This window comes from Genypterus blacodes, unplaced genomic scaffold (assembly GCF_046128005.1).
Source record: "Genypterus blacodes isolate CSIRO-AG114 ecotype Tasmania unplaced genomic scaffold, CSIRO-AGI_Gbla_v1 ptg000370l_1, whole genome shotgun sequence".
Taxonomy (NCBI): domain Eukaryota; kingdom Metazoa; phylum Chordata; class Actinopteri; order Ophidiiformes; family Ophidiidae; genus Genypterus; species Genypterus blacodes.
The window spans coordinates 121309-147077 of record NW_027467152.1 but is presented as its reverse complement, the minus strand read 5'-3'; the positions used below and the strand labels follow the sequence as shown (position 1 = coordinate 147077).

Here is a 25769-nt window from a genome sequence, read left to right as displayed (position 1 = left end):
CAGAAGAAGAACAGATGCGTGTTTAAGACAGACGACTTGACGTGAGCTCATCATCGGGTGCGTCGCAAAGGCCACGGTGCAATTCTCTACACGTGACCGCAAATGTGAGCGGGCCGGGCCTCCATGAGCTCAGCACGCAGCCGGTCAATGTGTGTGTGTGTGTGTTGGTGTGTGTGTGATCAGTCAGTCAGTCGCTCCACCAGGGAGCCTTCATCACAACCACAGAGTTAGTTCAATGTGTCTTCCCATGATCTCTCTTGATTGGGTGTGTGTGTTCAGTGTGTATCTGAAGGATAATAGAACCACAACATAATGAATGAACTCTTAACCCTTTGTGGCGGAGCGGGTCTGAGACTCCAAACGATGAAGAGCTTTAGAACCTTGGGTCTTCTCTGTTTTGGCGACCTGCTTCTGGCTGTAATTGATCCAAACATCATCTTGCTGGTGAGCTCCGCCCACTGCTGACAGGTCAAGATGTCCACAAGTCACACAGGAGAGCAATAACACAACTCTCAAATTTGACACAATGTCAGGATTTGATCTCCTTCCCCTCTGTGTGTTCCTCTGTGTGTTCCTCTGTGTGTTCCTCTGTGTGTTCCTCTGAGTGTTCCTCTGAGTGTTCCTCTGAGTGTTCCTCTGTGTGTTCCTCTGAGTGTTCCTCTGAGTGTTCCTCTGAGTGTTCCTCTGTGTGTTCCTCTGAGTGTTCCTCTGTCAGTGTGTAGATGTTCTCCTTCTCTTCAGCTCTGTAGCTCTCTAATGGACCCTGATGGATCCATGTGGTTATTTCTTCTACAGCTCAAAGAGACAAGTTCTGCCCTCCACAATGAAAGCTGGACGTCTCTCCTGGCTTCACTCAGTGAGCTGTGTGATGATGTAATGAGGCTCACACCTCCTCACACCTCTGTTCTTCTCTCTGCATGTTTCACTACATTCAGATCAACATAGAAGTCTGTAACTAAGCTTCTGTCTAAAGACCTGCAGACCTGAAGAGAAGCACAAACATCTACACACTGACTGACGGAGGAACAATGTTAGTGACAACGTTTGGAAGTAAACGGCATTTGGTAAAGTTGCTTTAATGTGGTTAAGTTCAAGATTTCTGTCTTCTGTATACTCGGTTGAAGGTCACGACAACTGTCCCTTGGATTGTTCCTGCATAACTTGAACGCCGCAGTTGGGTCGCCAAGTGCGCTGCTGATGTCCACGAGGGGACGGACGGCAGCCTAGAGGCCCTTTAGCCCTAAAGAGGCCCTGAACTGCCCTATGATTTATAAGTGCGTGTATAACAAAGGGAAGCTGAAGCTCAAAGGGAGCTGAAACAGGACGAGCTGCCGTGGAGCCGCGATGCGTCCACTGTTCAGCAGAAATTTATTTTTATCGCAGGCATGGTGACGGTGCAGTAGCCATGACGACACAAACCTGTCTGCGTCACGTCTGTCAGACAGACAGGAGGTCAATAACTCATCAGTCCCACTGTTCCTAAATCTCCGTGATCAGAGTTTGTAGTTCATGATTTGTAAGCTGCATTGTGCACAGATTTTCATTTCATAGGTGAGTGGGGGGTAAAAGTTCATGTGATTGGTCACATGGCATCACAGGATACTGAGAGGTTGCAACATAACCCAAATCAAACTCGTGTATAAAGGTTGAGTGTTGGTAGGATTTTGTGCATCTTGGCTCAACCAATCACAAAGCAGAACTCCCCTATGAAACTAAACCAGCCCACCGTGCTTAGGAGACGATTTATATTTGTTCTTTACCTTTATGATTCCATTTCTGCTAAATCTGTCCAATGGTAAATGTTTGAGTGAATATAGAGCGGCTGTGGCAGCGTCAGAAGGTTCCTGGTTTGATTCCGGGCTCCTCCTAGAGAGCCTGTTGAAGTGTCGGTGACCTGGTGTGCAGGTGGTCTCAGGTGGTCTCAGGTGGTCTCGGTCAGTGTGTGGATCCCTATTTCACCTTTTTCTTACTTTTCCTCCTGAAACCCGAGGAAAGACCTGAGTCAGACATGTGCCTCTGGCCTCTGGCCTGCTGGACGTTGTCGGACATAAGCAGTGGTGCTTCCATGTGACTGGACTCACCGTTGAGTCTTGAAGAAGTTCCTTTGCTCACCAAACAGCTTCTTCATCCATATAGTTTCCACCGCTTGTCCAGGTCACCATGACAGCAGCCAGGTCCTCCGGCTCTTCTTCGTAGATGAACCGGGACATTGAGAGCTTTTCTCTCCTCACCAAGATCTACAGCTTCTTTGATGCTTAGTATGATGGGCAGCAAACCAGCATTCATCCTGCCAGTCCTTCACACCTCGGGTCAGGTCGCTCACCGAGTCACATGGGAACCACCAGGGTCTTTGGAGTGGTCGGTCACATGAATGGACCGCTCCACACGTGTTCTAGTGTCTCAGCTCCTCAGTGTCAGAGCGGTTAGCCACCTCCGTCCCTGACCGCTCCAACGTCTCCCATGTGACCCACTGTGTCGTCTACTGCAAGGCGCCGATGACCGTTCCCTGCTCAGCGTGGACTTGGAGCTGAAGCGGTCACATGGATGAGTCCGGCTGCTGCTCCTCCACTGTTAGACCTGCTGAGATGCTTTATGGGAATCCTCTCTGTTTGCATTCTTAATGAGGACCGTGTGTGTGCGTGTGTGTGTGTGTGTGCGTGTTTTCTCAGAGCTGGGCGTTGTGCAATGTTGAATTATGATGAAGTTTCATGTTGAAATGTCAAGGTGTTAAAGTCAATGTGAATATAAACCATTCCTATTCAACAAAGCAAGAATCTGTGCGCTTCTTTTATGTTAGCAAGGGTTGGATCTGTAAACCCTCAGCACTGTCTGACAGAACCCCAGCAGCCTTCAACTACGACTCCAAGTGAACTCCAGCTCCTTCCATACACAAATGCAGCTCAGGTGCAGATAGGGAAGTATATAGAAGTACTAACCGAACGGCTCTGGATCCTGGATGAATCCCAGCGGACCCGGCTCTCCTCCGCTCATCCTCTCAGACAGAACCGTGTGAAAAGTACTCACTCATGCTGCAGCGTAGTTTGTCCTGCTGGGGGTGCTGTGGAACATTTTTGTCCGGGTTCCCTGAACACACAGATCACGTGTGGAGGTGGAGGAAGGACTAAGAAACAGATATGAGCTCTAGCTTCTCCCCAGAGACACACACTCATGACACACTACCACATTTATTTTAAAAATATACTTTAATACAACAGCTGCATATAAATATTAAAATATACATTATACAGGTGTACAGTACGCTCACACAGAACCAAAACAAAAATATTAGGCTTCTATTTGTACGGCACTTGTCATTTTTGTAGGTTTTTTTTTTTTTTTTTTTTCTCTCTTCGACTATTTTCATTAAGGTTACTTGCTGACAAAGGGGTTGTACATAAAGATGTTAATGTGTTAATCAGGTCCAGAGGATGACTGAAGGACAGACGGACGGAGGAGTGGGAAGCTGTACAGTTTAACCACAAAGGTGTTGTGGAATGTTTGCTGTTCTCTTGGTTTGTCTTTCCTCTGGTGTCTCCTCCTTTTAAAGGAGCAGCAGGGATGTGAGCAGGATCACTATTTCACTTCTAATGAGACGCGGCATTTGTCCTTTTCCCGCCCACATCCATGACTAGCTTTTGATCTCCACAGAAACGACTGACTTGGTTTTGGTTAAAGCCACAAGGTGCGCCTCAGCCAGCCCCCCCCCCCCCCGCCCACACGGAGGTGTATAGGTCGGTGTCAAAGGAGAGGGAGGGCATGGAGACGTACGCCGCCTCAGCTAATGGCAGCGAACGGAGCGAGGCCCTCCTCTGCAGCTGTCAGTCTGCGACAGGGAACCGGGGGATTAAATGCTTTTGGGTAAACTACTCAAGAGGCCGCGGCTAAGTGCTGCGTCCCCGGGCCTCCTCTGTCTGGAGGCCCGCTTGCCTTTGAAACTGGAGATGACTACACGTCTCCGACAAAGCGCTCACTGGAGCAGAGCGGGGACGGCCAACCAGAGGTCAACAGCGTCCCACCAGTGTAGACTTACTGATGGGTCTATTCAAACGCCTCAGCCAGGCCTGTTCACCCCCCCTGCTGTCACATTAGCCAGCTTGTCCCCAGGCACTCGTCTCTCTGCTCCAGTGCTCCTGCTGTGGTAAGGATCTGTCTACGCAACTTCACGTGACGTGCAGCAGTTCAGTCTGGCTCCACTGTTCCAAGTAGGGCGGAATTTAGAGTTTGGATATTATAACTGAAGCACGGACACAAATGGAAATGCCTCTAGGCAAGGCAGGAAACACACACACACACACACACAGGCTGCAGCAGCTGTTGAACGTCAACTCTTCCCAGCCAAGTGACCGATATTCATGAAGAAAGTCCTCAAAGTAGACCAGCGATCTGGAACTCTCTCTTCCTTCCAAACAGCAGTGAACGTTTCAATAGAAGAGGAGGAGAAGTCCCGTCAGTCCTCATCAGGCTGACAGCTGATCCAGTCCTTGTCCATATTAGGTCAGACCCGGTCTAGCCTGGGGTGTTCTCAGGTCAGGTCAGAGTATTCCACGGTCTCGTTCAGGAATGAGACCTCACGTTGCGCTTATTTGTCTCATCCTTGATCCTGCAACCATGGGGGAGGGACCAGGCTCTGGGAATCCACCGGCTTCCCTTTGGAAATCTGCCTCCTGCTCTTCCAGGTACACACACACACACACAATAAATTCACTGCGCTCAGCTTTTGGCTTACAGGCGAATGTACACAGCAGATGGTGTGCTGTGTGACATAATTCAGCTTTGGAGGAAGGAAAACATCAGGATGAACTTCTGCATTCAAAAGGTATGGCTCTGAAAGACACAGACGGGCCGGGCCGGGCCTGCTACTGCCTTCAACCGCCTTCTGTCACGTGTGAAGAAAGGTGCTGCCAGCCCGAGATCCCCACCTGGCCCCCCCAGGCCCCCCCGGGCCGGCTCCTCGGCTCTGCTCCCCAGCTGCAGTTACGCCACTGTAAACACGTTCCAGCTGAATGCACAGGAATCCTGTTTACAGTTCGCCGCTCAGAGGGCAAACGGCATCTCCCACAAATCAAAGGATGCACTAAATGAGGCCAAATACCCTAAACTATCCACAGTGTTCCAGGATGAGGACGAGCCAGACGTCCACGAGGTGAAACGTTTAAGGTTAGCTCTCTCCCGCCCACTGGAAACAGGAAATGAGTTTCCATAGGAGGGGAGCTACATGTTAAAGAAGAGCAGCTTTGGAATGCAGCCCAGACGGTTAAAAGAAAAGGGAACTGCTTAACACAGCCACTCCTCTCCTTCTGTTTCCAGCAGACAGTGTTCTCGGCTTCCGTTTGCCTGTACGCCACTGCAATGAAATGTTTTGGTTGAGTTATTTGGGGCAGAACGCGGAGCAGCGCCCGCAGCGCCCCAGGCTTCTCCTCCGAATGTCACGTCAGGTCAAACTCTGGCCAGGAGGGGGATGGGTAAAGGTTCAGCCTGTAACAGGGGTTAAGATCAGGCATAAGAACACGGCTCCCTGTGGCTTTAAGCTCCAGGCACTTCAGAAAGGCGTCTTTATGCAAACAAACCGCCAGTTACAAAGCTACGTGCTCACAAGCCAAAACCCAGTAAGCAGTTACTGCAGGTTTGCATCGCTGCTCGTCATCGTACAGTAGCACCGTATTGAAACCATCGGTTGGCCACAAACTATGAATGAGTCTCTCCATCCACAGCCGTCTGAATAAAAAGGTGCCAAGAGTCTTTCTCTCTTTTGGAGGCGCTGAAGCCTTCTACAAAGGTGCTTAGATGCTCTTACCACAGTGCAATTCAAAGGGTCCTTGACTTTTATGTCCAACAACATTTAGAGACCTTGGACAACTTGGTCTAGCTTCAGTAAAGACCACCGAAGAAAGGCAGGTTGAAAACTCCAGAGTGGCGCCCACTAAGTGAGCGGTGGCTTTGCCAAATCACAAGAAAATGTAAAAAAAAAAAAAGAAGAAGAACAAACTAGCTCTACAAAGTGTTTTTCTCTTGAATATTCATCTTTGCAATTCAGGAAGGTGCGCTACATAATCAGGTCAGGGGTTGAGCAGAGGGCTGCTGAGGGCATTGAGGACTCTTTCTCTCCTGTTGCAGAGTTTGGTCTTAGTGCAAATTCATCGATCAATAACTCATCTTGGTATCGTCATCCTGCCAAGGCCGCAGTACGCTTCATCTGATGCGGGCCGCCTGAAGGGGAGGAGTCCGAGTTATCTTATACACGGGCAAAACCACACACACACACACACACACACACACACACACACACACACACACACACACACACACCATTATCTGTCTCAACTGCAATTAAGGCAAAAATGGAATCAAGCCATAAGTATGGAGGGAGTGAATGGGATTGGGCAGTATACCAGTATACCTGATTACGTCATCGCAAACGTTGATAAAATTGAGTTGAAGTGGTTTAGTCCAAATAAGACCGCACATTAAAATCCATTTACAATCACATCCTCCAGTTCTGCATCTCAGTCTAAGCCCACTTTGATGTGGAGCCCGTCTCCCCCCCCCCCGATGGCTGAAGCGTACTGCGGCCTCAGGGGGCGTGGCTAACAGTGGGCAGCGTGTGAAGCAGCGGGAGGTTTGGTTCCCCAGCGTTTCCGGGTCAGGATCAGCAGTGTGACATATCTTTGGTCAGTTTGGATTAAGGTGCATTCTCTAGTTTGTGTAACTTTGCTCAGTTTGATGGGGGGGGGGGGGGGGGGGGGTGATTTAAAGCTCTATGGAATCTTCCGTCGCCACGCTGGCACCCAGATTCCCGTGTGACTAACATTTGGGAGCGCCTTCTAAGATGGAAGTGGTGCACAGTGCCTCTACAGGAGCCAACAGGTTCAGGCTTTGTCAGGCCTGGGCTCCTCCCACTTCCTTATTCGCACCTCCAATCCTCAAATGCCCCCGCGCCCTCCACTCACTACTGGCCCCCTGCCAACAACTACAACCAATCTACAAAACAGTGCAATGTCTATTCATAGGCACAATGGGATACAAATACAGCACACAGAGGGAGAGAGAAACACTATACACATTCATACAGTATATTACACCTCACACACACACACACACACACACACACACACAGAACACGGAATACACAGACGTCAGCAGCAGCTCCGGCTTGGCGGTGGATTGCGGCGCAGCGGTGAAGACGGCTGCTGTCCGGAGAGGAGCAGAGCTGGCACTTTCCTCCTTCGTCCGGGTCGCTCCCCACTTCTTCACGCCTCCGCCTCATCTACTCCGGCTTTGCTCTTCATTAAGTGTGCACTCGCCGTATGAGTGGAGGGAGGCCGTGTCGGGTTGAGACTGGTGGTGGAAGGGAGGGGAGGGCGCGCCGGGTGAGCCTAGACCGCCGGCCCGTCTCCTCCCTGGGGGGGCTCTTTGCATTGGCTCTGCCCCCCCCCGCTGGCTGCCAGAATCCTCTGCACAAAGTCTTTAGTCCGACCGGCAACAAGGGGACCTGCAGACGTCAGGGACATTTAGCAGGTGGATGTGACTTTAGATACGCTGTGTGTGTGTGTGTGTGTGTGTGTGTGTGTGTGTGTGTGTGTGTGTGTGTGTGTGTGTGTGTGTGTGTCTGTCTGTGTGTGTGTGTGTCTGTCTGTGTCTGTGTGTGTGTCTGTGTCTGTCTGTGTGTGTGTCTGTGTGTGTGTGTGTGTATATCTGTGTGTCTGTGTGTGTGTGTCTGTGTGTGTGTGTGTGTGTGTCTGTGTGTGTGTGTGTGTGTCTGTGTGTGTCTGTGTGTGTGTGTGTGTGTGTCTGTGTGTGTGTGTGTGTGTGTGTGTCTGTGTGTGTGTGTGTGTGTATCTGTGTGTGTGTATCTGTGTGTGTGTATCTGTGTGTGTGTATCTGTGTGTGTGTGTCTGTGTGTGTGTATCTGTGTGTCTGTGTGTGTGTGTCTGTGTATCTGTGTCTGTGTGTGTGTGTGTCTGTGTGTGTGTGTCTGTGTGTGTGTGTCTGTGTGTGTGTGTGTGTGTCTGTGTGTGTGTGTGTGTGTGTGTGTGTCTGTGTGTGTGTGTGTGTGTGTCTGTGTGTGTGTGTGTGTGTCTGTGTGTGTGTGTGTGTGTCTGTGTGTGTGTGTCTGTGTGTGCGTGTGTGTGTATCTGTCTGTGTCTGTGTCTGTTTGTGTGTGTGTATGTGTGTGTGTCTGTGTGTGTGTGTATCTGTGTGTGTGTGTATCTGTCTGTCTGTCTGTCTGTGTGTGTGTGTGTGTCTGTGTCTGTGTGTGTGTGTGTGTGTGTGTGTGTGTGTGTGTGTCTGTGTGTGTGTGTGTGTGTGTGTGTGTGTGTGTGTCTGTGTCTGTGTCTGTGTGTCTGTGTCTGTGTGTGTGTGTGTGTGTGTGTGTGTGTGTCTGTGTGTGTGTGTGTGTGTGTGTGTGTGTGTGTGTGTGTGTCTGTGTGTGTGTGTGTGTGTTTCAGCACGATAAAAAATAAAAAATAAATCCTGCAACAGGGAACATTAACCTGTTAAATTCTTCACATGTAAACCAAATGTTCTAGACCAGTGGTTCTCAAACTGTGGTACTACCAAACGGTCGTACCACCACAGGGATCGGAAATGCAACTTAAAATAAGTTTAGCCGGTGCCAGCGCACTTGTTGGTGCCGGCGCCGGCACCGGGAACGTCCCGCTAACGCCACATTTGCCGTTGACATCAGGGACAGCAGCACCACCCCCCCGCCCCACACCCTGGAGTCGGCCCCGGCGTGTGTGTGTGTGTGTGTGTGTGTGTGAACATGCTGTGGGTGTAAGAGGGACTGCCCCCTGCCCCATATAGGAGAGTTGTTTACATTTGCTTCCTGCTTGCATTATAGTTTATTCTGTATATATTATAGTACATTTTCACACTTCTGGTTGGATGCTAACTGCATTTCATTGGCTTGTACCTGTACTTTGCTCAATGACAATAAAGTTGAATCTAATCTAATCTAATGTTGGATAGCAGCTGAAGAGGGTCGGCCTACGCTACTGTATTTAACACCGGCCATAGTGGAGGGACTTGGAGAGCCAAATATTTTCTGAGGTGGTACCTGACGTAAACAGCTGGAGAACCCCTGATCTAGACCAGAGACACCCATCAGACTGCTCAATACATTTTCTTTTTCCGTTTCTGAAATGTGCTCTGCTGTAAAATTCACAATAAAAAGGTCAGAACACCTAAAGGTTTGTTTTTGTGGCCATGAAGTCGTCGTTTCTTCTGAAGCTCCGATGTAAAGACGTCTTCCCTTTTCTTCCGTTTCAGTTTTGTGTTCACTCTCAAATTTGCCATCACACCCACATGTACTGGACATTCCTGTTATTCTATCGTGTCTCGCCACCCTGAGAGCACAGTTACCGTGAATGAAGGCTTCCTGAGAGGCTGCGTATGCATTCTACGCATCTTTGGCTGTCAGAATGAGCAGTGTGAGGCTCCGCCCACATCAACTAACGCCAATGACAGTTTGAAAAGTGTGCAGGGGTGTAGGACGCTAGTGATGACTCATTCCCAGAGAGCTACTTGACGGCTGAAAGCTCCTCTGCGTTTCTGATGTTGATGTTACAGGACAGGGAGAGAAAAACGTACACAGACATTTTGCGGTTGAACTCGGTGGACTATGTTTTGTGTGAGTGTCGGGCTGCGTCTCTCACCGCTGGACTCCTTCAGGATCTCCTCCAGACGCTGGGTCATCCCTCGCTCGTCTGTGTCCTCTTCCTTACCGCACTCCACCCGTCGTCGGATCACCTCCTTGATCTGCAGCAGCGCCCCCAGCAGGTGCTCTGTGGAGCCACAACAACAACAACATCTTCTGACGCCGCATTTAAAAGAACTCATCAGGACCGAGGACCCACAACATCTAATCCCCCTTTAAGCGGTGTGTGTGCTGCTTTCTAGTGCGGTTGGCCCCAGTGGGCATCGAACCACTAACCTAGCTGCCTCTGGAAACAATTATCCTCACCTCCTGTGAGACAGGCTCCGCCCCCTTTAGGATCATGTGATCAGTTGGCGCCATGGCAGCCGTTCTGTCAGCACATTTTATTGTAGTCTGGATAAGATTCCTCTTTTGTCCAGCACTGACCTCAGCAGGGGGCGGACGGGCGGTTGGTCCGATCGCCCAAAAGCTTTATCGAACTCTCGCACGGCTTCCCAGGGCTGGCACGGTGCCAAAGAGTTTGTTTGAAGTTTTTGTCCAATTTGCTGCTAAGCATGTAAGCCGTGTTTTGTGTGGATGCAAATTAACAAGTGGGTGTGTGTGTGTGTGTGTGTGTGAGTGAGTGAGTGAGTGAGTGAGTGAGTGAGTGAGTGAGTGAGTGAGTGAGTGAGAGAGAGAGAGAAAGAGAAAGAGAGAGAGAGCGCAAGAGAGAGACAGCAAGAGTGAGAGCAAGAGAGAAAGAGAGAGACAGAGGGAGAGAGAGAGCAAGAGACAGAGAGTGAGAGCGACAGCGGGAGTGAGAGCAAGAGAGAGACGGGGAGAGAGGGAAAGAAAGAGAGAGCAAGAGAGAGAGAGAGAGAGAGATCGAGCAAGGGGGTGAGAGAGCAGGAGAGCGAGCATGGTTCAGACTTGTGTGCTTTGGCTCCTGCCACTATCACAGAAATGTAGCGGGAGCCACAACTAAGACCCTGGTAATGAAACGCTGGGCCAGGATCAGGAACGAGTGGAATGCAGAAAAACGGGAGAGAAAAAAAGGACAAAGGAAGTTGGATGGTGGTTAGGGCAGCATACAAAGAGGTCTGTTTCTACCCGGAGACAGGAGGGGGAGGAAGAGGAGGAGGGGCAGGAGGAAGAGGATGAAGATGAGGAGGAGGCAGACAGAATGGTGTGTCAGTCAGATTTGGCTGTGTGGTCGTCAGGCGTTTCCTCTGGAGCCAGAGCTCATTAACTTCATTATTTATGTCCAAACTCCAAAAGTTTTGGTTTCTTGGAGCTCACAGTTGTGTTGTCATGACGCCCTGCATGTACATCATCCACACCCACACACACACCCACACCCACACACACACACACGAGAGAAGCACCCGGAAGTTACTGTAGTATAGAGATCCATGACACCATACAGAGGGCTCAGGGTCAAAGGTCAACATATTATATTATGTAACTAATCATTTAAGGGAGGAGCTTAAACACGTGTTCATGGATCCATAACAGCAGCTTTGTATCTTCTCATCTTGATGTCACACACACACACACACACACACAATGCAGCTTAGAACGTCAATGTATCAACAAGGACAACCACTAAAGCCTGCAGCGTGTGTCGACCAATCAGGACTCACCGTACTCCTGGTTCAGCCCCCACAGTTTGATCTTGTTGGCTTCGTGCTGTGCCTTCTTCTTCAGCCGGCAGGCCCTAGAGAGGAAGAGCAGAGTCATGAAGCAGAGGCCAAGAGCTCCGCCGCCCTCTCTGACAGGAAACAGCCTCTCCCGTTCTGTCAGCGGGACTGCCGGCTCCACGCCGGGAGCAGTTGGAGAGTGACGACGGGAGGAAGCTTTCCAAACAGTGAGGGTGATTGACTGCTAAGCCCCCCCCACCCCCCCGCTCCGTGAGAGGAGAGAGGAGCTTTGGTTTCAGAGTGTTTAGGCTTCAAAAAAGGCAGTAGTGTATCAATCAATAGGCATTAAATATTAACGCCTCTCTGCAGAGCCGCCGCTCCTGTCGTGCAGCGCAGAGTCCGCTCCGTCAAACGTAAGCCCACAACATACCTGTCAGTCTGAGAATAGCTCCCGTCTGTCTGAAACCACCGCCGGTCAGTGAAGCAACGTACGGCGCCGAGTCCTCCCCCTCCTAACGTGACATCGTCTGTTATGTCAGGGGTTTACAATCTGCCCGTGGAATTCATTTCCAACATAAAGACGCTGCGCCACGGTCGTGCCGTCTCATAACATCGCACGGGTTCGGCCCTCGTGTAACACAAGTAAACCTTATCTAACCCGTCGCTCCGGCAGAGGGCTGCAGGAAGGACGGCGTGCAGCTCTGACAAACATTTTCAAAATCCTGAATTTGGATCCTGCTTGAAAATCTCAACCCCCCCCCCCCCCCAGAGCGGAAACCCCTTAGTGGCAATCAATCAAACGCCCCAGTGTCTACGTGAGAGGAGCGGCGGCCATTAAGATGCTGGAGTTGCATTAACTGACACTCTGAAGAGATTTAGCTTTAGATTGTTGCGAGCAGGCGGGACAGCGGCGGCTCAGCAGGGGGCCGCCATGACTCAGTCCACTCTCACGCTCCAGATTGAATCCAGTGATGTGTCAGGCTGCTGACAGGACGCTGCTGTGACGACTGATGAGCTACAGAGCAGCAACACAACAGGAAGTGACCTCATCTCTGTGCACGTTCAATACATGTTTATACTTTGTGTCTAAAACCTTTACCTTACTGATGTTACAGGCGTGTACGAGTACACGTGCAGGGACGTGTGCGTGTGTACGGGGACGTGCGAGTGTGTACGGGGACATGTGTGTGTACGGGACCGTGTGTGCATGTACAGGGACGTGTGTGGGTGTGTGTGTGCGCGTACAGGGACGTGTGTGTGCGCATACGGGGTCAACGTGAGCCAGCTTGGTACCTGGAGGCCAGCTTGTTCTTCTCCTTGCGGGACCGAGCCCGGGCCACGGCGGGCAGGTCGTTGACGGGACCCATCCCGTCGATGGCGGCGTTGAGTTTCTGCAGTTGCTCTCCGATGTTGTGCAGCTTGTGGGGGTTGGGCGTCAGGTCGCTGGCGTCCGTCTTGCGGGGTTTGCGACCCTTTTTGCCTGGATGGAGGCGGGGCAGAGCGGGGCGCAGATCAGACCACATGTTAGACGCTCAGACGTGTCAGGTGCCGAGTCACAGGGCCGTTTACCGCACATCTCTCTGTGTCAATCACTCCAGATGAGCTTCAAGCACTCTGTCTTATTCTCTACTTGCATTCTTGCACGTTTCTTTACAGTAGCACACTAGTTTGGGTGATTCTTGTTTTCATGCTGGACTCTAACTGTTGCACATGTTGTCATTTCCCTCGGGATAATAAACTTTCATCTTATCTTATCTTGTCTAGAGTTTGTTTGCGGTCTGACCGAGACCTCAAAGGGTTTCCACTGCCACACGCCATTCATACCAAGGACCAGGCTGCTGGGACAAACAGCTACGGTCTCTTTCCACTTCCAATTTTGAAAGGAACCGAGTAAACGAGCGGTTTCTAGGTTTTTCTCTTGTCAATCTGAAATCAGAATGACAACAAACTGTCAATCACTCTGTTTGTTCATCAAAGAAGAGCACAGGGCAGAGGAGCGTCCCCTGATGGTCCAGGTTTCCATTCCTTCTCTTCTTGGTTCCTCACTTCCCTTCATAACAAAACCAAATCTGAAGTTCTGACAGAGCCAAAGGCCGGATCACAGACCAAATGAGAAACTTTGCTTTCTTTTTCTTTTAACGTTGCGATTTCCCAAACAAGCAGGTCTGTGGGCGACCCCACATGTAGGACACCCACCCAAGGGTGCACGTCTGAAGTGGGCCCCATGTAGAGTGAGTGACAGCTGCCACACAGCAGTGATGCAAAGGACTTTAACACTTTCAGCACCAACGTCTGTGCGACGACACAAACACCACATTGATACGTCAATCTCTTCATGTGAGTGACGTCTTCAAAATGCAAAGATTCAATTTGTAATCATGGGAAAGAGAAAACCAACAACCCAATCACTCAAATATTTTTAGTGACATTCTTTAGGATTCCCCTCCTGGTTGACTGTGGAGTGTGTGTGTGTGTGGTGTGATGCAGTGTGCAGGCCAACGTGTGGCGCTCTTACCCTCTCGGCGGTACAGTGTGCTGGGTAAAGTGCTGGAGCTCCAGGACAGAGACCAGTGGACGTCTCCGCCCAGCTTCTTCTTCCTGGCTGGATCCCGAGCGCAGCGATACTCCCAGAAGCAGCGGCGCTTGGGGGGGCGCTCGCCTCCCAGCTGTCGGGCTGGCTCCGCCTCCACCTCTGGACACACACACACACAGTATAAAAACCCCTTTACTAACAAAACCTTATTCCACAAACATTTCATAACATTACACATATTCAGTACAGAAGCAGTCTGGTGACGGGTCGACGGACAGACGTGCAGGGAATGAAGCATAATCCACAACCACAGTGTGTGTGTGTGTGTGTGTGTGTGTGTGTGTGTGTGTGTGTGTGTGTGTGTGTGTGTGTGTGTGTGTGTGTGTGTGTGTGTGTGTGTTCTTTAAGATGCACACACCTACTTCAGCCCTGGAGCCTGAGGCGCACAAAGCCGTGAATAATGGCTCCATAAATAATACAACACACTGAGCTCCAGCAGCAGCTCACACACATCAGCAAACAAGACTGAAAACAGGTCAATAACAATAAAAATCCTACATGACACACATACACACACACACACAAAATACTTTCTGTAACGTCACAATGTGGTCTGGTCCAGTCTGCAAACAGCACCATTGTCAGCATTCCCCTTGACTCAATGTCTCACTCACACACACACACACACACACACGCAGAGCGCACATCATTCAGCCGTTTGCCTTCCCCTCGCCTTAGGTAAATGGTAAGAATAGCTCAATCTCACCAATTGGGAAGGAACAATGGCGTGTTATAACAGAGGAAATACCACACACACGCGCACGCACACACACACACACGCACACACAACCAAACAGTCACTGTGCAAAGTCTCAGATCGTTCACATCAACCCAGGAGAACAACAACAACAACAACTCACACAACACACACTGGAGTGAGGCTGACAGAAGTTTACACAACTGCCAAAGTGAATAAAAAACATTCTCATCAAAGGTTTGCTTTGTGGCGACCGTTTGAATTTCAAACTTCAGGTCCTGCAGGCTGGAGAACACAGCAGGGCTCTAATGGAGACAAAAAGGTGCTTCTTATTCTTACACACTTCCTATTTCCAAGCTGGTTTGCTGGATAATGAAGTTAGGACGAAAGATCCTGGTTAACTAAGTTTGTTGTTAGTTTCTTAAAGTACTGCTGGTGGATCAATGTGAGAACATAACCTCCTCTTCTTTCCTGTATTTAAGTCCCTTTGTTGGTTAGTTTGGGATGGTTGAGTCATGTGATGTAGAGGACAACGTGGCCGGATCACAGCTCAATAGCCATAATATATTTATCCATCCATCATCTAGCACCATCTTATCCACTAGTGGGACGCGGGGTCGCTGGAGCCAATCCCAGCTGTCAACGGGCCTGACAGGTGGAGGGCGGGGCCACCCTGGACAGGTGGAGGGCGGGGCCACCCTGGACAGGTGGAGGGCGGGGTCGCCGGTCCATCACATGGACACAAACAACGCTCACTCTCAATTTGGAATTGACCTGCATGTCTTTGCAGAAAGGCCCCGGTCTCGTACACGCGACCGCAATGACAACATCTCGATCGCAATCTTTCAAACAAACTTGCTCGAGAACTAGGAACTCCTAAGCCGTCTCCAAGCAACCGTCAGTGTTTGGGTGCTGCTGAAGCCAAACACACTGAACAAGCTTCACTGTGAGTGTCCTCGGCTCCATCACTGCAGCTCTCACTAAATGTATTATACCAGATGCTGACTGGCAGAATGAGCTCAGAACACACACACACACACACACACACACACACACACACACACACACACACACACACACACACACACACACACACACACACACACACACACACACACACACACACACACACACACACACACACACACACACACACACACACACACACACACACACACACACACACACACACACACACACACACACACACACACACACACACAGCTGTTCAGCCTCAGCAGGTCCGTTTAATCGTCGTCTTCCAGTTTCATTTTCGGCCGTGTGGCTGCAGTGAGCGTGGAGGTCAAAGGTCAGAGATAAGGCTTAGGTTAACCCCTGTGGGAATAAGGCAGCCATCTCTGTGTGTTCCTGCAGTAAGAACGTGGCTGCTTAGCTTCGTAAACACACATCTGAACCTGTGGCAGCGTCCATACCCTGTTTAACACGCACAACTAGCAGTTAGCCTCTTACAAATGGGGTTTGGGTGCGTGAAGGAACTTAAAGACGGTGGAAATCACACCCACAGCTCTGGACATGAGACAGCTAACAGGACATGAGACAGCTAACAGGACATGAGACAGCTAACAGGACATGAGACAGCTAACAGGACATGAGACAGCAAGCTGGACATGAGACAGCTAACAGACATGAGACAGCAAGCTGGACATGAGACAGCTAACAGACATGAGACAGCTAACAGGACATGAGACAGCTAACAGGACATGAGACAGCTAACAGGACATGAGACAGCTAACAGACATGAGACAGCTAACAGGACATGAGACAGCTAACAGGACATGAGACAGCTAACAGGACATGAGACAGCAAGCTGGACATGAGACAGCAAGCTGGACATGAGACAGCTAACAGGACATGAGACAGCTAACAGACATGAGACAGCTAACAGACATGAGACAGCTAACAGGACATGACAGCTAACAGACATGAGACAGCTAACAGGACATGAGACAGCTAACAGGACATGAGACAGCTAACAGACATGAGACAGCTAACAGGACATGAGACAGCTAACAGGACATGAGACAGCTAACAGGACATGAGACAGCTAACAGGACATGAGACAGCTAACAGGACATGAGACAGCTAACAGGACATGAGACAGCAAGCTGGACATGAGACAGCTAACAGGACATGAGACAGCTAACAGACATGAGACAGCTAACAGGACATGAGACAGCAAGCTGGACATGAGACAGCAAGCTGGACATGAGACAGCTAACAGACATGAGACAGCTAACAGGACATGAGACAGCTAACAGGACATGAGACAGCTAACAGACATGAGACAGCTAACAGGACATGAGACAGCTAACAGGACATGAGACAGCTAACAGGACATGAGACAGCTAACAGACATGAGACAGCTAACAGGACATGAGACAGCTAACAGACATGAGACAGCTAACAGGACATGAGACAGCTAACAGACATGAGACAGCTAACAGGACATGAGACAGCTAACAGGACATGAGACAGCTAACAGGACATGAGACAGCTAACAGACATGAGACAGCTAACAGGACATGAGACAGCTAACAGACATGAGACAGCTAACAGGACATGAGACAGCAAGCTGGACATGAGACAGCTAACAGGACATGAGACAGCTAACAGACATGAGACAGCTAACAGGACATGAGACAGCAAGCTGGACATGAGACAGCAAGCTGGACATGAGACAGCTAACAGACATGAGACAGCTAACAGACATGAGACAGCTAACAGACATGAGACAGCTAACAGACATGAGACAGCTAACAGGACATGAGACAGCTAACAGACATGAGACAGCTAACAGGACATGAGACAGCTAACAGGACATGAGACAGCTAACAGGACATGAGACAGCTAACAGACATGAGACAGCTAACAGGACATGAGACAGCTAACAGACATGAGACAGCTAACAGACATGAGACAGCTAACAGGACATGAGACAGCTAACAGACATGAGACAGCTAACAGGACATGAGACAGCTAACAGACATGAGACAGCTAACAGACATGAGACAGCTAACAGGACATGAGACAGCTAACAGACATGAGACAGCTAACCGGACATGAGACAGCTAACAGGACATGAGACAGCTAACAGGACATGAGACAGCTAACAGGACATGAGACAGCCAACAGGACATGAGACAGCAAACAGGACATGAGACAGCTAACAGGACATGAGACAGCTAACAGGACATGAGCTCATACAGAGAAAAGTAAAGCAGAACTCACCACATTCTGTTTCAGACGAGCTGGAGAGTTCCGCTTCCACTGCCGTCTCCTCCCCTCCCTCCTCCTCCTCTTCCTCATCCTCTTCTTCTTCCTCCTCCTCCTCCTCCTCATCTTCCTCGAGTTCTAGCTCATTCTCAGCCTGGCTCTCCTCCCCGTCCCGCACCTCCTGTTGTGTCTTGCTCGCTGGCTCCTCCTCTGTCAGGCTGTGGGGGTTTGGAGCTCCTGGCTCCTCTCCTTGGCTGAGGGAGTAGTTGTGCTCCTCACTGCAGTGCTCCAGAGCCAAACCTGATACCGCCGCCTCCTCTTCCTCCTGTGCCACCTGATACACCTCCACCGTACGCTCCGTTGCCACGCCCCCATCCTGTCCGGCGTCTCCCCCGGCCGCCATGCTCAATTCCCTTTCCGTCGTCGTGGCAACAGAGACGCACCCCTTCTCCTTTCCGGCACCGGCGACCCAGACCTCCCGGTGAACCGGACCCAGTAGCAGTGAAGGTGCTGCGAGTGTCGGCCCCTTGCTGTTCCCCCTCCTCCCCTTTTCCTCCTCTTCTTCCTCCTCTTCCTCGTCTAAGCTCCTTCCCCAGCAGCCCATCAGGACCGCCTCCTCACAGCAGGCCAGCTCCCCCCCAACCCCAAGGCCCAGCTTGGTGTAGCGGGCCATCTCGTCCAGTGCCGACACGTCCCAGCGCTCGGGGTGCAGATCCTCCCCAAAGCCTCCGTCGTCCACCAGGTCGCTTAGCAACTCAAAGGGCCGTTTCCGAGGCGATGCTGGGGAGCCCAGCATCAGGAGCACACTCTGAAGGCGGGAGGGATATGTGGGAAAAATCAGTAACTCATCATCATCATCATAACAATCTAATGCTGCGTTCAAGTGCTGGTGGCTTTGGGTTCATGAGGGAGCTCCACCCAACTGGGTCAAGGGTTTGGGTTCTTCAGCTGATCTGAACCCTCATCCGCACTCCATTACGTGTTCATCGTCAGCAAACAGCAGAAGAGGATGAGGTCTGACGTCCCGCATCATCCTCAGCTGGTTATGATGTCATTAAAGGAGCTGTAGCCTCCTCACTAAAGGAGTCCTCACAGTGACGTGGTGTTCAAGTACCCACTGGAGTAATGGACACTGGCAGCTTCCCCTCACTGCTGGTTGTGCTTAAGCAGTCTGTAGGTCAGAGCTTTACAGAGGAGCGCTCTGTCAGTGGACCTTTCAGACGCCACACACCTTTACAGAGATTTTGCCAAATTGTGAGTCAATATTTTTGCTTCAATCCAATTTTTGTTGGTAGGAACCTGGAGGTTTGATCGTTTCAGATTCTCCAGGAGGAGCTGACTTAAGAAGAGCGAGGAGGACAACCGATTTAGACGCTTCCTTTAACACACACACACACACACACACACACACACACACACACACACACACACACACACACACACACACACACACACACACACACACACACACACACACACACACACAGCTTGAATTTATTTACAAAATAAAGAATAAAGTGACAAATTACCTTTACAGTGTAATACCGTGTACAATACATTCCCTCTCTTGTCGCCCCCCCCCCATAGGGCCCGCGTCCCCACTTTTGGAACCACTGCTTTAACGCAAAGGGAACCAAGCAGAGCCAAATGTAACAAAAATGTCAAAGTAACTCCACTGTGTGAGCAGAGCTGAACGTGGCACACAGCTTACCTGGTCATACTCCGTCCTGCCCCCTTGTGGCGACATGGCCAGAGGGTAGGGGCTCAGCAGACCCCTGTGGCCCCCGTAGGCCTCGCCAAAAGCAGGCTCCATCCCATTCATACCCGGCTAAGGAAGAGGAAACACACAGAGTGAGATCCAGATCACACGGGAACAATCGCCACAAGTCCCACCAGCAGCGCTCCTACTTTACCTGAGGCATGCCCGAGGCGGGAGGGTGTCAGGTCACGGTCACAATGTCAGCTCAAGAATGTTCTGCTGCCGAAACACAAGCCAGGGCGGATCAGAACATCCAGACGCCAGCGTGGAAGAACAAAAATATAAATTTAGGTCTCAGATGGATGCGAGGGGAAAGCAAGACTGCGGGGCGATGAAGAGGAGTCGGTTACCTGATGTGACAGGGTCAATTTGAGAAGGTCAAGGGGTCGAGTCCCTTTCACATGACGCAGGTCTGCAGCCCTCCGCCTCCCTGTCTGGAGGAGACAAACGGGGATACAGAAAGTCAGACGTCAGAAACAAATGGTGGATCCTGTACTCGTCTTCTTCAGCAGCTAGAGACGTTGGTCATTGGTCTCCATGATTACTGTCATCTATTCTTTTTAACCCTATACTGTACTTTACTCCCCAGTTTGTCGATCAGCTATTTAAAGCACCTGAGTTGCATTTGTGTAATAAAAGGTGATGATTGTGCATCAAGGGCGCCTCTGTTATGAATGAATGTAAAGCAGAAGTTGTTGCCATTCATATTTTTGCCCAAGTTCCCCTTTTGTTGTCCTTTAAAAAACCGCAGAAATCTCCTCTGAATCCAGATCAACATTTGCATAACCAAACTCCACTTCTCCCACAGAGGAAGAGGAGGCCGCAGTGCAGACTGGCGAGCCTGCCTGAGATATGATGAAACGCCGAGCAACACGCTGCCTGGCTGCACACGGCAACACACACACACACACACACAGAGAGAGAGAGAGGCAGAGAGAGAGAGAGAGAGGCACCTGAGCGAGTCGAGGAGAAAACAACTCGCTCTGACCCGGGTTCAGTAATGCAAGAACAATGCCATCGTGTTTTCTGTGGATTGACCTCAGGCGCTCAGGAATGAGGAAACGAGGCCTCTGTGTGTGTGTGTGTGTGTGTGTGTGTGTGTGTGGTTGTGACACAGCTTTGGCACGCCGTGTGGAAACCTGGCACACAGAGCGAGCGAGCTACAGACACACTGAATACACAAACACTTATCAGTCACTTTCACAGGCGACCATTACACAGCGACACATCAGCATCACAGAGCAGCAACGTTTGGTGGGGGACTTCTACAACTTCAAAGGGTTCTCTCCTTAAAGCAAAGGAAATCCAAAAGCACCACAAATCTCAACAACGGCGTTTCCATCGACCTGCATGCAGGAGATCTGAAGTTCTGAGGAGGAAAAACAACAGGAAAAGGAAAGAAATCGCAAAAAATCTTCTTCTCTTTAGTGTAAAGTTTGTTTAAGTCCATAAAGAAGTCATTTGTAAAGTTGTCATAGAAACAGACCTCTAATCCCTCTTGTGATGATGGGATGGCGTCTGGTTTAGGAGTTGATGTTTCCAGGAGTACGGTGCGTTTGGTTTTGTGTGGAGCCAAGCGGAGGTTTTCTTGAATCAAATCATAGAAGAAGAAGTTACTGCGATACGAGACGGAAAGCAATAAAGCCCAACGCAAGCATTTATAAAGCACGGACAGACAAATGAACCAATCAGCTCCAGCCTTCCAGTCAGCACACACACTCCTGTCCCCGTCGGAGTTTGCCTCCATAACATTTCTAAACGCAAACAAGTCCGGCCAAGGGAGCAGCAGTTACTGCCCTGTGCCATCAGTAGACCATGATGTCATTGTAAACCTGCTGACGGTGACGTCGCTCTTTACAGCCCAAACATTCCCTCATTGACAGGTGTGTGAGAAGAACAGACATATTTGTGTATCTGTGATGACTTGCCCCACAGCTGCTGGCCTGGTGAAAGCTACTCCATGTTTCTGAGAATATCTTCAACATAATTCCATGAAACCAATGCCAATAAACTTGAAATGAAGCTGAAGTTCCACGTTCCAATCTGCTCACAAAGCATAGAAGGAGCCCCATGTGGCAGGCGATGCATTCAGGACCTACCTGCCCCCATGAGCTCTGGTGGTGTTGTTGTTCTACAGTACACAGGAAGTAGACGCTCCAAACAGATCTGCACTGGTTTACAGTGGGGCTGTACCTGCGTGAGCCAGGCGTGCCAGCAATCCTGCAATCATTTATGCTGCCTTCGTTCAGTATAGGCTCGTTCCAAAGGTCTCCACAGTCACAAACGTGGCAAGACCAGAAGAGTTCAGGCAAACAGGCAAATTAGGTGAATCTCTCCGTCTCAACCACTGTGGGCCAATAAACACCAATGACCCTTCGCTTTATATTCAGCAACCACCCGTTCAGTCTGTGTACACAAGATTCCTTAGGCAAAGTGGATGCCAACACAACTACGGCTGCACAGAAGCCATATTGTGGAAGCCAATATGTGAACCTGCATTCACAGCATTCTCAGCTTACAGATCACACTGTGTGGATTTTATGTAATACTGTCTGCTTTGGTGAGAAGCTACTTCCTCCTTCTTATTATATAAACAAACCCTGTTACACTGAGGCACGCAGCTTTACAGAATTATAACCTGTCGGAATTGGTAGAATGGACGACTAGAACATCAACATGAATCTGCGTTAAGGAATCAAATGTGGAGACGGCTAAAGAAGTCATTCACTGAACTGGAATGTAAACAGACAGGGGCAAATGAGCGGCGATGTACGCTTACAGGAACCTGGCACGTTTAGAACGGAGGAAAGAAGAGACTGAGAATGAATCTGAGGATTGATCAGAGAGGAAGAGGTTTCAGCTGCCGTCTCTCATTATGGCCCGAGGGACAAACGACAGGGAGACTAAATAGGAGGAAGGACATCTGACCTTAATATTATGGGATGAGAAAATCCAATCGTGTCCCCCAACATCACTGCCACTGCTCCATGTGTGGAACAGGACAGGATAATGAGCAGATCAACTGTTTGAGGGTGCATCACTACAAGAATACTGCTGAAGCATGGTTACATTTCTCCAGGTACTCACTTGGATTGAAAGGGTAAATAAATAAGAATTCCTACATTTTATCAGATCTCTGCCTAGTTTCCCTGTAAATCGTGTTTTCGATACCACAGGACTACAACAGCAAACGATCCAAACATTGTCCACAATCACGGTGAGGAGATGTTAAAGCTCCGGCCCACAGCAGCAGAAGGCCTCTTCCCTTCAGACAAACCCCCCTCCGGTGTGACAGCGGGATGAGTGGAACGCCCCGGGAACGAGCGGGGCGGAAAAGTAAAAAGAAGGAAGCGGGCCAGAAGAGGCCGGGAAGGCTGAGAGTGTGGCCGAAAACAGCGAGGCGCAGACGGGGGGAAGAGGTAGAGGCGACACGGCGTGGACGTCGCTCCGTCCGCGAAGACAATTTGCCAAATTAAAGCTTTCAAATGGCCCCTCGTTAAAACAACAGATAACTTTGAACAAACACGAACAAACAGCGCAAACGACCCGCATGCCCCCTCCCCCTTCCTCCTCCTCCTCCCCCTCTCCGTGTCCTTGGAGCTCGGTTTGCTGTACCGATGACAGGGACTCAGGGAGCCAAAGTGGCTCCATGGCCGTCCGGTGCGCGTCCACCGCTGCTCCCGTAACACGGACTCTGTAAAAACCTAAAGCATAAATGTCCCGGTGCGATTCGAGCCCCGGCGCTTCACCTCCGCACAGCTGGACCACAGCAGCCGCAGCTGCACACGGAGCCGGTGCCATGGTGGCAGCCAGCAGCAGCAGCGTGTCCCGCATGGCACGGCGAGGAGGCGAGGAGACAAGGAGGCGAGCCGCCGCACTCCCAGGGCCCCTCTCTCAATTCACACTCTCATTAAATGCATTTCATCATTAGGAACGAAACATTAATCCATACCCGAGCAGCGTCCACGCGTCGCGGAGTATCCAGCCGAACAACGGGGAGCTTTCAGCGCGCAGACAACAATAAAATGGGGCGCAGCTGGCACTGCCACCGGATGTCCAATATTAATTGTTAATACGGCCGATTTGTGAGCATGTGGATCGGCTTCATCGCTCAGCCGTGCGGGTCTGGGCCGCTTATGGATCTGGCCGCACTGACCGCGACTTTGTGAAATATTCAACTTGTTTTAGGGAATAAATGTCCGTAAGTTTCGCGGGGCTCGTCCACCTGCAGGTGCAGCTGCCGCCTCTCCCCCAGCAGCGGGGCTCTGACACGGGGCTGAGGTTACAGGCCCCAGCCCACACACACACGGGAGCACACACAACAAAGTTTGGGGGATTTCAGACACAATAACACAGCGGGAGGAAGTTTAGAACCTCGCTCTTCGTGTGGGAAAGGATCCCGGCGTAAATCCACTAATGACGCGGATTTAAATTGCATTTTAATAATGGAAATGTTAAGATATGCTGCAATAAAAACATCCCAACTTGTGTTCCGTGTTTTCGTACATAAGTCCACATGAAAGTAGCCATTTTACAACAACAAACAGCTGGATTTACTCTCTGCAAGTCTTCGCATTTGCCAGTAACTTCTTGTTATTTCTACCGAAGGAGATTTGTTCCTATTGTTGCTCCTTTCTGGGGGCGTGTGGGCGGACAGGAGCCTGCCTACCTTCGGCTGTGTCCTCGGATGTCCCCTTGGAGTTCGGGCTCCTCCGGACCGGGCTAAAATGTCGGCCTCGGCCTCTCCGGCTGATATCACACACATCCACGGAGGAGAGAAGCGCAGCGCTCCGCAAAACTCCTTCACCTCTGGCCACACGCTGGGAGGGAGTTTGTGGTGGAACAGAGCCGACCTGTGCGGCGGACAGACGGCGTAGAGAAGAAGGACTGACCGACACCCCCCGCCTCCTCCTCCCCTTTCATGCGTGCTGCCGTTTGGAAGATGAGGGGGAGAAGAAGAAGAAGAAGAAGGAGAAGAAGGCGCTTTATGGGGACAAATTCAGCTTTTTATTAAGTTTCATGAACTAATAATGGAGACCCCCCGCTTGGCTGGACATGTAGCCGCCCGCACAGCTCAGACAAGCGGCCATGGAGACTTCATCCGCCCGCTTAGAAACACTTTGAAACCGCTTTGTGGAGAGAAAGAGAGAGGGGAGGGAAGGAGAGAGAGAGAGAGAGAGAGAGAGAGAGAGAGAGAGAGAGAGAGAGAGAGAGAGAGAGAGAGAGAGAGAGAGAGAGAGAGAGAGAGAGAGAGAGAGAGAGAGAGAGAGAGAGAGAGAGGGCGTGGACCGCCACTGTGTTACATATGGATCGTCTTTGTTTGTTGTTTTGTACCAGTGTTGTTGTTTGTTTTTACGCGGCGGTTACGCTTTTCCGGGCTTCACGTTACGCGCGGCGCGGCGCTCCGGTGACACAGAGAAAGCGGATGTGAGTGACTGACCTGCTGCTCCGGGCGGAGAGCGAATCTGCCGTAGAAACACTTAGAGAGCTTCTCCGCGGCGGGCCGGGGGCATCTGAGTTCACGTACAATCCCGTCAACCAGCGAGTCAAACAACGCGATGTTAGGCGTGCACACTTCCTTTCGGTGCTTTGAAAATAAAAGCTGTGTTGACGGGAATGAAAGCCGAAAACCAAAAAACTGAAAACCGAAAACCGACCCCCCTCCCTAAAAGCTCATCACACATTCATGATAAAATAGTGTACCCATCCATTTATCTGGTTCCGGGTCGCGGAGGCAGGGCTGACATTGCCGGTGCTTGGCGTTTTGATTTGCTTTATTTTCCATAAATTAAATAAATAATTATAAAAATGACGAATTACTAAAAAAAAAAGAGATATTGAGTTGGCTTTCATTTGTTGATTTATTTGTTTTTATATTTTTTTTGTAAACCATACAAGACAGAGAGACCTTCATTTGGGCAGGTGGTGTGAAATTTTCATGGCAACCCTCTTTTTATGGTGTAGTATTGTCGAACATTTGTGAGTCTGTCGCTGGCTCCGTGCTTGTGTTGAATAATGCAACATACTAGAGAAGCAGTTGCATATCAAGGAAGAAAAGATGATTTGAATGAAAAAAGCAACATGATTTAGCACCTTAGCCACTAAAGCCAACTGGACATTACCGCTCAGGACCCAGACACGTGTTTCTAGATGTGTTTGATGTATCTACCATATTCCTCTTGGTCTTTAATTAAGGCCCAGTATAAGGG

At 50.2% G+C, this 25769-nt stretch overlaps 1 protein-coding gene across 7 annotated transcripts; it reads right to left on the bottom strand.

Moving 5' to 3' along the window:
* Window positions 1-3184: 3184 nt before the first annotated feature.
* On the bottom strand, window positions 3185-25227 carry LOC142989062 (uncharacterized). Of its 7 annotated transcripts, XM_076138438.1 has the most exons (13): window positions 25001-25227; window positions 24230-24488; window positions 21047-21147; window positions 20907-20929; window positions 19911-19994; window positions 19715-19779; window positions 19513-19629; window positions 17817-18609; window positions 13793-13969; window positions 12571-12757; window positions 11281-11354; window positions 9657-9785; window positions 3185-7489 (listed from the first exon to the last, which is right to left on the bottom strand). In XM_076138438.1, the coding sequence occupies exons 6-13, from the start codon at window positions 19721-19723 to the stop codon at window positions 7374-7376; spliced, it is 1602 nt and encodes a 533-aa protein (XP_075994553.1). In that variant the 5' UTR covers window positions 19724-19779; window positions 19911-19994; window positions 20907-20929; window positions 21047-21147; window positions 24230-24488; window positions 25001-25227; the 3' UTR covers window positions 3185-7373. The 7 variants fall into 7 exon arrangements, with proteins under 7 accessions (XP_075994553.1, XP_075994552.1, XP_075994554.1 ...); XM_076138437.1 differs by lacking the exon at window positions 20907-20929; XM_076138439.1 differs by lacking the exon at window positions 24230-24488.
* Window positions 25228-25769: the final 542 nt, after the last annotated feature.

What these genes read in the sequence shown, in the direction of transcription:
- LOC142989062 (XM_076138438.1), bottom strand. An exon ending in AAGAACAAGCTGGCCTCCAG is followed by an intron (nt 11,355 to 12,570) that starts GTACCAAGCTGG and finishes CTTCCTCTCTAG; the next exon opens with GGCCTGCCGGCTGAAGAAGA. An exon ending in GATCCTGAAGGAGTCCAGCG is followed by an intron (nt 7,490 to 9,656) that starts GTGAGAGACGCA and finishes TGACGTCTGCAG; the next exon opens with GTCCCCTTGTTGCCGGTCGG.